Source organism: Oncorhynchus kisutch, linkage group LG10, assembly GCF_002021735.2.
Source record: "Oncorhynchus kisutch isolate 150728-3 linkage group LG10, Okis_V2, whole genome shotgun sequence".
In the NCBI taxonomy this organism is placed as follows: Eukaryota; Metazoa; Chordata; class Actinopteri; order Salmoniformes; family Salmonidae; genus Oncorhynchus; species Oncorhynchus kisutch.
Genome location: NC_034183.2, coordinates 65,768,846 through 65,782,571, shown reverse-complemented (window position 1 = coordinate 65,782,571; position 13,726 = coordinate 65,768,846). Strand labels below are relative to the sequence as shown.

The 13,726-nt window shown below is 42.7% G+C and overlaps 1 protein-coding gene across 1 annotated transcript; it reads left to right on the top strand.

The window, feature by feature from the left end:
• The first annotated feature begins 51 nt into the window (after positions 1-51).
• rusf1 (RUS family member 1) lies at positions 52-12,465 on the top strand. The gene is made up of 16 exons (XM_031834797.1): positions 52-606; positions 1,098-1,294; positions 1,381-1,545; positions 5,818-5,895; positions 6,038-6,152; positions 6,233-6,278; positions 6,360-6,392; positions 6,480-6,585; positions 6,784-6,885; positions 7,015-7,085; positions 7,211-7,395; positions 7,503-7,560; positions 7,652-7,716; positions 7,869-8,015; positions 8,132-8,197; positions 12,011-12,465. Exons 3-16 carry the CDS (start codon positions 1,411-1,413, stop codon positions 12,094-12,096), a joined length of 1,293 nt encoding a protein of 430 aa, XP_031690657.1. The 5' UTR covers positions 52-606; positions 1,098-1,294; positions 1,381-1,410; the 3' UTR covers positions 12,097-12,465.
• The last annotated feature ends 1,261 nt before the right edge of the window (positions 12,466-13,726 follow it).

Sequence of the window (13,726 nt, the reverse complement as noted above, 5' to 3'; positions counted from 1 at the left end):
CCTTTACTGTTCACACTTTAACCTCCTCTGTTGTCCCACTCCCTCCCACACTCTCAGGCCCTACCTTTATCTATATCTAACTACACTCTACCTCCACTTCAACCATACTTGTTGGTTCTCCACATTCTATTATTCTATCAATCACGATGTTATGGAATACAGTGCCTCTTAGCTCATCTTCTCTCTCTCTCTCTCTTGTTCGATCTGTGCAACATTCCTGAAAACCTGCATGGGTGAGTCAAAACATGCCTTGCCTTGAGAGAAAACAAACAGCTTGGTTTCATGTACTCTGTTCTTCTTTATCCTCTTCTGTACATGTTAATAGTATCTTTATGACACTGTATTCACGTCTGTCTCCCCCTGTATCCCTCTTTTAAACTCACACCTTTCATGCACGCTTTGTTTCATACTCACACATACAATTCCCAATATTTTTGTTCCATCATAAGTGAGAATGATTTAGGTAATTGGATCACTATGTGTTGAGACATGCCCACTCTCTCAAGGTCTCTGTTATACGTCAACTGTTTTGCTACTCTAGTCTAAGTTAACGTGCACACCCTGTTTCAAGTCTTCCGCCAAACTACTCTGTTCTCTGACCCAGAGGTAAGGAATATTTATTTCACTACTTGGGGACTACCAGGGGACTACCAGACTGCATTCCTCAACAGTGATGTCACTCAAGCACACACACACTCGTCCACAGACACACATAACACTCGCACACATGCATTCTGACGCCACACACTCCCACACACACTTTCACTCACACACACACACACACACAATGCTGCTACTGTCTATTATCTATCATGTTGCCTGGTCACTTTACACCTACCTATATGTACATACCGTAGCTACCTCAATTACCTTGTGCCACTGCACATTGACTCAGTACTGGTACTTCTTGTATTTAGTTAAGTTATTGTTATTCATTATTGTTATTCTTTTTTAAATTTTACTTTTTCATTTTTGTATCTTTAACTCTGCATTGTTGGGAAATTACCCGTAAGTAAGCATTTCACTGTTAGTCTACACCTGTTTTTTACGAAACATGTGACAAATACAATTTTATTGATTTTGTTTGACACACACAGAAACACACACACAAAAATACTACAAACAAGCTAAATTCGAAGCCTGTGGAAAATTATCTGTGACTTCTGGATCAAGCTGTCCCAAAGCAATCGCGGGATTGGTCTAAACTACAGGGACAGTTTCAGTCCTTAGCCAATAGAAAATACAGAATTTGTACAGCTGACGTGGCTTCTGAAAACACGGAAGTAAAGCTTTGGTAAGTGAAAACATGCAGCAGAAAGTACTATTGCATAAAATGCATAACTAAATATATTATTTACAAACATCTGTCTAACCGTGCAGGTGGTGTTTCGTTAAATTGAGAAAGAGAAAATGCCAGTGGTGGCAACGGAGAGATATGGCTCCCTCGAGTCATGGAAATATCAGTTGAAGGATGGAGTAATGGAGAGAGAAAGAGAAAGTGGCAACGGTGGGACGACTGGAAAAACCATCATTGGCGTGTTCAAAGTGAGACATTTTTTTTTACATTATAATGCATTTTGATAAAGGCTCACTGAATATAGTCTCACAACTGCTAAGGGAGTGAACGCTATTTATAATAAAGGTTACATGGAGAAAATCGGACATCTCTGAAGTGAAAATGGTTGGCCCTCTTCAGCAAAATATATTTGACCTAAACCCTCCCTGAACGCTTGATAAAAAACAAGTGACCCTCATCTATACCCCAAATAATTAAACATAAATTGGATAACAGGGAAAATGCCTACCGTTTACCCTCACTTCTTGGGACAGACCAGGGGCCTAATTTATAAACCTTTCATAAGTACAAAATAATACCCCAAAATGTGCTTGTGCCACTTTTCACACAAAAGTTGGCATCCACATTTTTTTTTTGCTTGATTGTGAGAATGTGCTCACCTCTCCGCAAACCTTAGACCATGTGTACACACATATATTGTATTCCAAGTAAGCAGTGGCGATTTTAGCATTTAAATCTATTGGTGGGGCAAAAACAAAAATGTGGGATGCATGCCAGCAAAGCCACTACACAACACAACACTAAACAATACATGAATTGCACTATAACAGTAACAAACGGTGTCTACAAACTGTTAGGGCCTACATAAAGCTGTCCCAACAGCAGAGTCCCAACACCTTACCACTGCTACACCTGGCTATCAGCGGAGCCTTGTCTGGCAGCGAAACAGTTAATTCAGCCTAATTTACCGCCTTTAAAAAAAACATAGCTGATATGGCTGACTTGCTTAAACAAATGTGGTTTCTACTGACAATTTAGATGTACAAACTATGGTATTTAGATGTACAAACTATGGCATTTAGATGTACAAACTATGGCATTTAGATGTACAAACTATGGCATAAGTGGATGACGACTGGATAAGAGGCAATCTGTAATTTTGATTAAGACATTAATGAGCAACGACGGACGTAGCTAATATAACTATTTGTTCAGCACTTTTGACATGTACAGCGGCAGAATTCAGAACATGGGCCGTTCTTACAGTGTTCTCCCTGTACAAAAAGTCAGAACTGCAGGGTAAATAAAGGGGACATATAAACCAGACAATGAAAGCTCTTGCAATATTCAATGATTACATCTCTCCAAAACAGGTTATAGGCTACATGTGCACCACCAAGTTAGAACACTAGGCAAAATAAAGAGGTGAAAAAAGACCAAATTATTAGGGTGAGGCACATTGAACGCTGTTTGGGTCTTTGCGTGTCAAAAAAGATACACGTCATAACACTTTTCGACGCATTAAATAAGCTTTTAATTTGACATGTCAAATAACAGCATTCTATTGTAGAATGTTGTGTGTGTTGAAGTTGCACGTGCAACCCAGGCGCCACAACTACTATCAGTAGCACTGTCAAAGCTGTGCAAACAAGCACACACCGGCCACGAATGACATGGGCTACTAACAGCTTACTACACAACATACACTTAGTATTACTTTCTTAGCTACAGTGTACATATCTTCCTTGCATATTACATAATTTATGCAGCAGCATAAAATACATTTTTGGAATCACCTTGTGATGGTGGTGCGGCGGTCCTTTGTGGGCACATTTTGTCAACAAACTTTGTCATCAAAGTCTGCCATTCTCTGGATTTATGGTGGGAACTCTGAAAAAAACACACAGCCACTCCATTGAATAGCAGACTAATGTTAGTGGTTGCTTTGCAGTGCTTGCAGTTAGCCACTGATTCCTTCCAAACAACTCATTGGTGAATTTGCGATTTCCAACTTGTTGCGTAATCTTTATGTCCAATGGCCGATGAGCACCTATACATTTATCTATAATTTATCTTCATATGACAAGGATTAAAAAGGATTTGCCAGTAGATTGTCGACTTGTTTTTTTGTTGTTGCGCAAAACCGGTGGGGCTCTGCCCTGAACGACGGGTCGCCACTGCGAGGAAGTATTTTGTGCAAATGGAGGATATGATGAAAAGCTTCATAAAAAACGAAAAACAGGAAAACATATGAACAAGAATGCAACCATTTACCATTAGTTAGAAGAATGAAAATAGATGTGTTTATATTTTTAAAAATTTGACATAGAGATCTTATAATTAGATATAGGAATCTTTTTCCCTTTTTTAGGGAATATATTTGGAGAATATATTCCTCACTTTTTCTGGACGTGCTGGGTTCATATTCTCAAAGGAGCCATACAACAAATTATCATCCACATCTCTCATTTAATTGGACCTTGTGGCCTTGTATATATATAGGCTATATGTATTTCAAGTTTTGCAAAATCATAGCCAGCGCGGTTTATAATACCGGTATGCAGTTGAATTTAACAGCTGATCTTTTACATTGAAGTAGGCCTATGTATGGCGTTTCAATTTGTATTCTCATGTGCATAAGTAGCCTACTGTGAAATGCTTTTCTAGCAGTAATAAATATCAGTAGTACAATAAAACATACATTAAAAAGTGAAGTAAAACAAAAACACAGGAGAAATACAACTGTACCTACTGTAAGTACTGTAATTGCATTTTTTGTAGACTGCCCTACTATGTTTCAGAATTTACAGGTTCTGCATCATATTTAGGTTGGGGGAAAAGTCCATGTAAAACATTGTTGAATTAAAATGTTCTGCTGACAGGTCAATGAAAATGTGCCATTGTTTTCTCGTTCAGAAACTGATAGTTATTTTCCAGATACAGCATAAATGACTGCTAACACATTAAATAGGGCAGTAGTTTAGGTCAAATATTTCACAGTATGTATAGGCTATGGTATTGCTGTGCGATAGGAACACGACATCATTGCCTATTTAATCCCAGAGCCTATACCAAGGCAGGGCATATAAACCCAATAATCTATTGATAAACTAAATATTTGCATGCCGTGGCCTAATGCCAATAGTTCCAAATTATACAGCAAATAAAGGGTGTTATTGTCACCTTAAAAGGTGAATGGAGGGTGTTATTGTCACCATAAAAGGTGAATGGAGGGTGTTATTGTCACCATAAAAGGTGAATGGAGGGTGTTATTGTCACCATAAAAGGTGAATGGAGGGTGTTATTGTCACCATAAAAGATGAATGGAGGGTGTTATTGTCACCATAAAAGGTGAATGGGGGGTGTTATTGTCACCATAACAGGTGAATGGAGGGTGTTATTGTCACCATAAAAGGTGAATGGAGGGTGTTATTGTCACCATAAAAGGTGAATGGAGGGTGTTATTGTCACCATAAAAGGTGAATGGAGGGTGTTATTGTCACCATAACAGGTGAATGGAGGGTGTTATTGTCACCATAACAGGTGAATGGAGGGTGTTATTGTCACCATAACAGGTGAATGGAGGGTGTTATTGTCACCATAACAGGTGAATGGAGGGTGTTATTGCCACCATAACAGGTGAATGGAGGGTGTTTCAGGCTGAGTTGTGAAGCTTGTTCACACCAGTGGAGGCTGGTGGGAGGAGCTATAGTAGGACAAGCTCATTGTAATAGCTGGAATGGAATTAATAGAATGGAGTTGAACGTGGTTTCCATGTGTTTTATACGTTCCTTTTATTCCATTCCAGCCACTACAATGAGTCTGTCCTCCTATACCTCCTTCTCATATTCACCCTCTCCTTCTTAACCTAAACAGAACATAGGCTAGTCGGCGTGCAATCCCCCAAAAATTCAGAAGAAGCCTTTGACTCTCCTGAACTGCCACCGTAGGCCTACACAGCACAGCCATTGGTTAGGCATTGGTCAGCAAGAACAGAGCAGGCTGGGGCTCAGGGTTGGAATATCCATTGCAGTGTGTAATGCTTCCTAGTTTTATTTACCCCATCCCAACAGCTATCTTAGAAATATAACTTTGCTCTGTGCTTCTCCTAGCATGCACATATAGGCTATGGATCATTTGATTGAGACCACACTAAATAGCCTTTAAGCACACTTGATATTGCGTGCCCAGTGGAGAATCAGAAATGAGGGGAGGCATCGGGCACACATCGATATATAGCCTAGTAAGCAACTCATTCTAAAACACTGAGAAATATAGAAATGTCATCAATTACAAATTGCATGACCCTCCCCTGGAGTAGATTTAAAAAATACTAAACCCTCCCCTTGACTGAAATTGAAAAGGCATGACCCTCCCTCATTTTCCTCCAGGTACCCATACTGTAAATTTCAATCCGTTCCTAAACCCCCCCCCCCCCTCATATCTCTCTCTCTCTCATATCGTCCTCTCTCTCTCTCTCTCTCTCTCTCATATCTCATTATCTCATCTACTCTTGTTAGAGTGTCTTCTTGCCTCAAGGGTATCCAGAGAGTGTCAGTGGCGATTACCTGCAGTATCAATTTTGGGATACTCTTCAGGTAGGTCTGTGTGAGAAAGACAGAGGATGTTGTTTTGTGGATATGTGTGCCATTATTTTGAAATGTCAAATTTATTATGTACATTTTAACACTCTGTTGCACTCTCTCCCCCTCTCCCTCTCTCTGACACACACACACACAGGCCTTCGCCAGTTCTCTTTCAGGTACTCTTGCCACCCAGGCCTCTTTAAGGGGTGTTGGTGTTGGAAACCAAGAGGCAACAGTTGCTGCTGCAACAATTACCTGGTTATTACGAGGTTAGTGTTAATGACTGTGATAAGACTATTGTCTTCTTTCCTGTTAAGGGGTTTAAAAAAAAAAACGATCTACATTTTAGATGGCACAGGCATGCTGGGAAGAATCCTATTTGCCTGGCTTAAAGGGTGAGTTTTGATTTGTTTTGTAATCTACTATTAGTAATTTTCAATATTGTTTTTCAAATGTTGTCTTTCTCTGTGTTTTAGGAATAAACTGGACTCTGAGGCCAAAAAATGGAGGTAGGGATGTCAAGCATCACCAAAGTGAGTGTTCATTGTGTGTTATGGAATTATTGGGTATGTCAATGCTTGTGCTGTTTTCCTTAGGCTTGTTGCTGATGTTCTCAATGATATCGCCATGTTCATGGAAATACTGGCTCCTAACTTCCCAACATGCTTCACTCTAATTGTGTGCTCTGCTGGAATATTCAAGGTAAATCTGAATACCATATTCTCACTATCATTGATTTTGCAGATAGCAACCAGCTATTTTGAAGCTTTTACTTGCTATGTTCCTAATATGTGGTTGTTTTACCTACTTTGGTTGAATGCACTGATTGTAATTCACTCTGAATAAGAGCGTCTGTTAAATGGAAATGTACACTGTTCGATCTCTCTCTGTGTTTGTCAGTCCATTGTCGGGGTTGCAGGTGGGGCCACCAGAGCTGCTTTGACTCTTCACCAAGCTCGCAGAGACAACATGGCGGACATCTCTGCCAAAGATGGCAGCCAGGTGCTCCATATATATTTCTCTACTTGATGATACTGTAAGATACTGTAACTAACCCATGGCTTTTACTATCCTGTCTTGTACTGCTGCTTTAAGATGAGGATCTTATTGTAATTCATGTGTTCTTTACAGGAGACTTTAGTGAATCTGGCTGGACTGCTGGTCAGTCTGATCCTTATTCCTCTTGTCACTGACAATCCACTGTGAGTCCTCTATTGCACTGCTTACACGGCCACTGTATGAGATAGGACATGACAGCTCTATATAGCTAACCTATTGGTTATTCGATGGAGATTGATCTGTTTTCCATCCCTTCTCATCTCCTCAGGCTGACGTTCGTCCTCTTCTTCCTTTTCACCATCCTCCACCTTTGTGCAAATTACAAAGCAGTGCGTTCAGTTGTCATGGAGACACTCAACGAAGCTCGGCTTGCTATTGTGCTCCACCAATACCTGAGAGATGGACGGGTCCTCGGTCCACTAGAGGCCAATCATAAAGAGCCTGTATTCTTGGGTATGGCTGACATTCAGTGAATAATAAACAATGAAATGGCTTGTTGGTCATTATGGCTTTCAACTATCAATGGCTTTAACATACTTTTCTGCTGTTTATATATTTAGAGTTCAGGAGGACAGTTCCAATCAAACTGGGAGTGAGGCTAGGGGAACTTATTTATACGTAAGTTGGTGTCTGCCTGTTTGGTGTGAAAGTGGAGTGTGCTCAGATTTGGATGTTCATGATCAATGATATAATTTATTTCATTTTGTAGGTCAGAGGACCTTAATTTGGCCATGAAAAACAACCACAAGCCCTTCCTTATCGGAGTCAAACGTGGTGTGTATAACATCTTTCAGTAATCCCCCACCAACTGCTGTACTTCGTTGTGACGTGGGTTGTTTCTAGATGGGTGTACATTACATCATGTCATTTTAATAGATGGTGTATGTCATCTGAATGTTATTGAATGTGCTATTTCTATCCCTTAGGCTCTGTGTGTGTTTGTTTGGGACCAGATGCATCTGTATGTGATGAGATTAGGGCTGTGTGCCAAGCAGTGTGCCTCTGCACTGTGTTACACCCTGTCTCGCCACTAGAGGGGGCTCTCAAACAACTCTCAATGTCACACAGCAACAGTGAGCCTTTAATGATCATCTTTACATGACAGTTTAAACCAATGTATTTGTCAATGCTGTGTTATAACTCTGTTATCCCTTTTTCCTTTATGTTATCCTTTCCCCTTTCCCTCAAGATCATTGGGAGCTGGTGCATGAGAGTCATAAACTTATGGACCAAATTTTTCATCCATTCCTCAAAGGTAAGCTCAGTGTAACAAGGTGTGCTCAGCCAGTAGCTGTTTACTCCCACCGTGTATGTCGGGATGTTGTCAGTGGCGTCCGTTCAGCTAAACCTAGGGTATGCCCCTCTCCCAAGGAATTGTTTGGAAGTTGAAGCTCATTTACTGCATTTCTACACAGTTTAAAATGCTATTTAGAGAACAGCAAAAACCAATAAAAATGATCCCAGCCATTAATTATCACCTCAATATTGTGTTTAAAGGTCTGTGGAATGGTGTGTAAAATGTCAACCACTACTCAACTTCATAAATGGACTCATTTACTTGTGGAACAGCACATACAGTGAACATGAAATAGATGCATAATACAGGCTAACAAGTCACAACAAGGACGATTTTCAAATGCCGATATCAATGTTCTTTTCTTTTATTATTATTATTATTTTTATCCCAGGCCCCGTCCCCGCAGGAAGGCTTTTGACTTTTGGTAGGCCGTCATTGTAAATAAGAATTTGTTCTTAAGACTTGCCTAGTTAAATAAAGGTTAGTATCTGGTGAATAAAACAACTGGCCGCGAATGTAAACTCGGCCAGATAAATCATAAACATGCATTGAAATAAAAAGCATAGGCCTACACAAAATGACTTACTTAGGCCTACAACTGACAAGGACGCATGACTCGACCAAAGAATGTCCAAAATCACGAAATACAAATGGAAAATCTACACATGCCTTTTTAAAAAGGGAGTTAAGGCCCCTTTACATGTCACCTTATCATACCATAGAGATACAGTGGGGCAAAAAAGTATTTAGTCAGCCACCAATTGTGCAAGTTCTCCCACTTAAAAATATGAGAGAGGCCTGTAATGTTTATCATAGGTACACTTCAACTATGACAGACAAAATGAGGGAAAAAAATCCAGAAAATCACATTGTAGGATTTTGAATGAATTTATTTGCAAATTATGGTGGAAAATAAGTATTTGGTCACCTACAAACAAGCAAGATTTCTGGCTCTCACAGACCTGTAACTTCTTCTTTAAGAGGCTCCTCTGTCCTCCACTCGTTACCTGTATTAATGGCACCTGATTGAACTTGTTATCAGTATAAAAGACACCTGTCCACAACAGAAAACTTAAGAGGGCTTTCTACTGACTCTGAAAAACACCAAAAGAAAGATGCCCAGGGTCCCTGCTCATCTGCGTGAACGTGCCTTAGGCATGCTGCAAGGAGGCATGAGGACTGTAAATGTGGCCAGGGCAATAAATTGCAATGTCCGTACTGTGAGACGCCTAAGACAGCGCTACAGGGACGGACAGCTGATCGTCCTTGCAGTGGCAGACCACGTGTAACAACACCTGCACAGGACCGGTACATCCGAACATCACACCTGCGGGACAGGTACAGGATGGCAATAACAACTGCCCGAGTTACACCAGAAATGCACAATCCCTCCATCAGGGCTCAGACTGCCCGCAATAGGCTGAGAGAGGCTGGACTGAGGGCTTGTAGGCCTGTTGTAAGGCGGGTCCTCACCAGACATCACCGGCAACAACGTCGTCTATGGGCACAAACCCACCGTCGCTGGACCAGACAGGACTGGCTAAAAGTGCTCTTCACTGACGAGTCATGGTTTTGTCTCACCAGGGGTGATGGTCGGATTTGCGTTTATTGTCGAAGGAATGAGCATTACACTGAGGCCTGTACTCTAGAGAGGGATCGATTTTGAGGTGGAGGGTCCGTCATGGTCTGGGGCGGTGTGTCACAGCATCATCGGACTGAGCTTGTTGTCATTGCAGGCAATCTCAACGCTGTGCGTTACAGAGAAGACATCCTCCTCCCTCATGTGGTACCCTTTCTGCAGGCTCATCCTGACAAGACCCTCCAGCATGACAATGCCACCATGCACAGAATGAGCAGTATGGCTGATTTCCGGCAAGACAGGAATGTCAGTGTTCTGCCATGGCCAGCGAAGAGCCTGGATCTCAATCCCATTGAGCACTTCTTGAACCTGTTGGATCGGAGGGTGAGGGCTAGGGCCATTCCCCCCAGAAATGTCTGGGACCTGTTGGATCGGAGGGTGAGGGCTAGGGCCATTCCCCCCAGAAATGTCTGGGACCTGTTGGATCGGAGGGTGAGGGCTAGGGCCATTCCCCCCAGAAATGTCTGGGACCTGTTGGATCGGAGGGTGAGGGCTAGGGCCATTCCCCCCCAGAAATGTCTGGGACCTGTTGGATCAGAGGGTGAGGGCTAGGGCCATTCCCCCCAGAAATGTCTGGGACCTGTTGGATCAGAGGGTGAGGGCTAGGGCCATTCCCCCCAGAAATGTCTGGGACCTGTTGGATCGGAGGGTGAGGGCTAGGGCCACTCGCCCCAGAAATGTCTGGGACCTGTTGGATCGGAGGCTGAGGGCTAGGGCCATTCCCCCCAGAAATGTCTGGGACCTGTTGGATTGGAGGCTGAGGGCTAGGGCCATTCCCCCCAGAAATGTCTGGGACCTGTTGGGTCAGAGGCTGAGGGCTAGGGCCATTCCCCCCAGAAATGTCTGGGACCTGTTGGATCGGAGGCTGAGGGCTAGGGCCATTCCCCCCAGAAATGTCTGGGACCTGTTGGATTGGAGGCTGAGGGCTAGGGCCATTCCCCCCAGAAATGTCTGGGACCTGTTGGGTCAGAGGCTGAGGGCTAGGGCCATTCCCCCCAGAAATGTCTGGGACCTGTTGGATCGGAGGCTGAGGGCTAGGGCCATTCCCCCCAGAAATGTCCAGGAACTTGATGGACCTTGATGGAAGAGTGGGGTAACATCTCACAGCAAGAACTGGCACATCTGGTGCAGTCCATGAGGAGATGCACTGCAGTACTTAATGCAGCTGGTGGCCACACCAGATACCGACTGTTACTTTTGATTTTGCCCCCCCCCTGTTCAGGGACACATTATTCAATGAAGTTTGCTGAAAATAAACGCAGTTGAAAGTGAGATGTTTATTTTTTTGCTGAGTTCAGTAACCAGCGAAGGGGCGGCTCGCTCCATTTGTTCCCCAGGCCAGCTTGTCTCCATCTGAAAGTGCAACCTCTGTGTATGCCTACAATTGTTTGTTTTTAAGGCCAAAACCAGGAAACCAAACTTGCTCTAGCCTACTGGGTGAATGAATGAAAATATAAATTAGCTCTACAGCTTTCATAACCCATATTTTAATGGCAATAAATGCTTTTGTTTTTGAACGGCCACCAAAAAGGAGGGCTCCCCCACCTCCCCCAATGATCTCCTGGCTATCAAATAAGACAGTTCAAATGCCAACATCAAATTCAGCGCACTGCCTAAATTGCTGTCCGGCAAAGCAAACTGGCACTGTCCCTGCTTTCTAAAAGTGATAAATAAGAGTTTACTCAGGTCGTTAACCATTGAAGAAAAAATGGTCACTGTTCCTGTCTGTATAAGTGGGCATTTCCTCTCTCACATGAGCAGGCTTTACCCATGTGAGCTTGCGGTTCCTCCATAATATCTGGCATGCTCACGCAAGAGAAGGAACAGCTGTCTCTGGTCTACTTATTGTCCGCTCCCGCCCCGTCAGGGGCAATAAGTAGACAAGAGTGGCCCTGCCCCAATCAGAAAAAAATTGGGAGTAGGGTGTCTCGATTTCTCTGCTCTCTCCGAGCGATGCTCCACATGGTCCTAAAGCCAGCTCTCAATATGCTAAACAGCTGTTGCATTTTAAATCGGGATTGGAATGATTTGAGTCTAATTTAAATGTTTGGTCTTGAGCTCCATACTCAACTGATGCCCCTGGATGTTGTAACACTGGTCAGTCACCATTGTTTGTGCTTCATCTCTTCTAGCTCTGGAGGTAGCTGGATGGCAGACCAGTCGAACCCTACTGGACTGGAATGAATGGAGGGTGGAGTGGAAGAAGAAGAGCAGTTAAAGGAGTGGCAGGGTCTCTGGAGAGCAACAACTGCAAGGCAATAGGCTGAGCTCTCTGTCAAACATTCATTGTGACATGCTCAAAGATTAATATGCTCAGATTAATTTAAAGGTTTTTGTCCTTTTATGGTACATTTTATACAAACAACTTCAGAATAAACTTGACCATAACTTTAACCATCTTATGTCCAGTGTGATATTACCAGCCCCTGAAAGTAAGCCTCTGACTAGCCTGATACATCATCCAGTGATAGCCAGCAAGCTAGTCACCGTCTGACATAATGCAATACAATAAATCTTTGGAAATGGTTCTCTCATGACCTTTGGAAACCAGAATATTGAATAAAATGACATTTGAACTTTGTCTGCCCATATGTCTGGGGGATTGGTCCTTTTGAGACAAAATATTAAAACTATTGTACTGTATCTACTGGCTCCCGAGTGGCTCAGCGGTATAAGGCACTGCATCTCAGTGGAAGAAGTGTCACTACAGTCCCTGGTTTGAATCCGGCCATGATTGAGAGTCCCATAGGGTGGTGCACAATTTTCCCGGGTTTGGCTGGGGTAGACCATCATTGTAAATAATAATTTGTTCTTAACTGACTTGCCGAGTCAAATAAAGGTTCAAAATAAATTATATTAAATCAGACTTTCCAAATGTGGGTCCCACTTCTCTGCTTGCCTCATGTCAAAATAAGTCAGTGACAAGTGATCCCTTCCCACTGGGCACAGCATGTAATTTCCACGTGGATAATTGGGTAATAGTTGGTTGATATGTTGATCAATGAGATTCCAACCTATATTCACCAACTCAAAAAGACAGCCAAAAGATATGCTGTGATTTTAAAATGGTTCTTTTTTTGAAATATCTGATTTAGATCAATTGTTCATACTCAAGAGTCACGGCCCCAGCAGAAGCACCTTTGGCGTTGATTACAATTTTGAAACGTCTTGGGTGTATCTGTATCAGCATTGCACATACGGTATGGATTTGTGGATTTTTCTCCCATTCTTCCCTGCAGATTTTCTCAAGCTCTGTTAAGTTAGATGGGGAGCGGCGGTGAACTGCAATCCTCAAGAATTTCCACAAATTTAAATGGGATTCAAGGCTGGATTTCAGCTGGGTCACTCAAGGACTTTCACATTCTTGTTCTGAAGCTATTCCAGCATTGCTTTGGCTGTATGCTTGGGGTCACTGTTCTGTTAGACTGGGGCCGTGACCAAGTTAAGGTCATTTACATTCTGAAGTATGTTCTCTACAAGGATTTGCCTGTGTCCTTGCCGCTGAAAAGCATTCCCATAGCATGATGCTGCCACCACCATGCTTCACGGTAGGGATGGTGTTCAACAGGTGATGGGCTGTGTGTGCCTAGTTTTCTCCAGTCATAGCCTTATGCTCTGAGTCTTTCACATGCATTTTTGCTTACTCCAGGTGTGCTGCCATGTGCCTTTTTCTCAGGTGTGACTTCCATCTGGTTATTCTCCTATAAAACCCAGATTGGTGAAGTGCTGTAAAGACTGTCGTCCTTCTGGCAGGTTCTTCCATCTCAGCCAAGGAACTCTGTAGTTCTATCAGAGTGGGCATTTGGTTCTTGGTCACCTCGCTCAGTTTGGTCGGACAGCCAGCTCTA

What these genes read in the sequence shown, in the direction of transcription:
- rusf1 (XM_031834797.1), top strand. Translation starts at nt 1,411, where the DNA reads ATGCCAGTGGTGGCAACGGAGAGATATGGCTCCCTCGAGTCATGGAAA. An exon ending in TCTGAGGCCAAAAAATGGAG is followed by an intron (nt 6,393 to 6,479) that starts GTAGGGATGTCA and finishes TGTTTTCCTTAG; the next exon opens with GCTTGTTGCTGATGTTCTCA. An exon ending in CCTTATCGGAGTCAAACGTG is followed by an intron (nt 7,717 to 7,868) that starts GTGTGTATAACA and finishes TCTATCCCTTAG; the next exon opens with GCTCTGTGTGTGTTTGTTTG.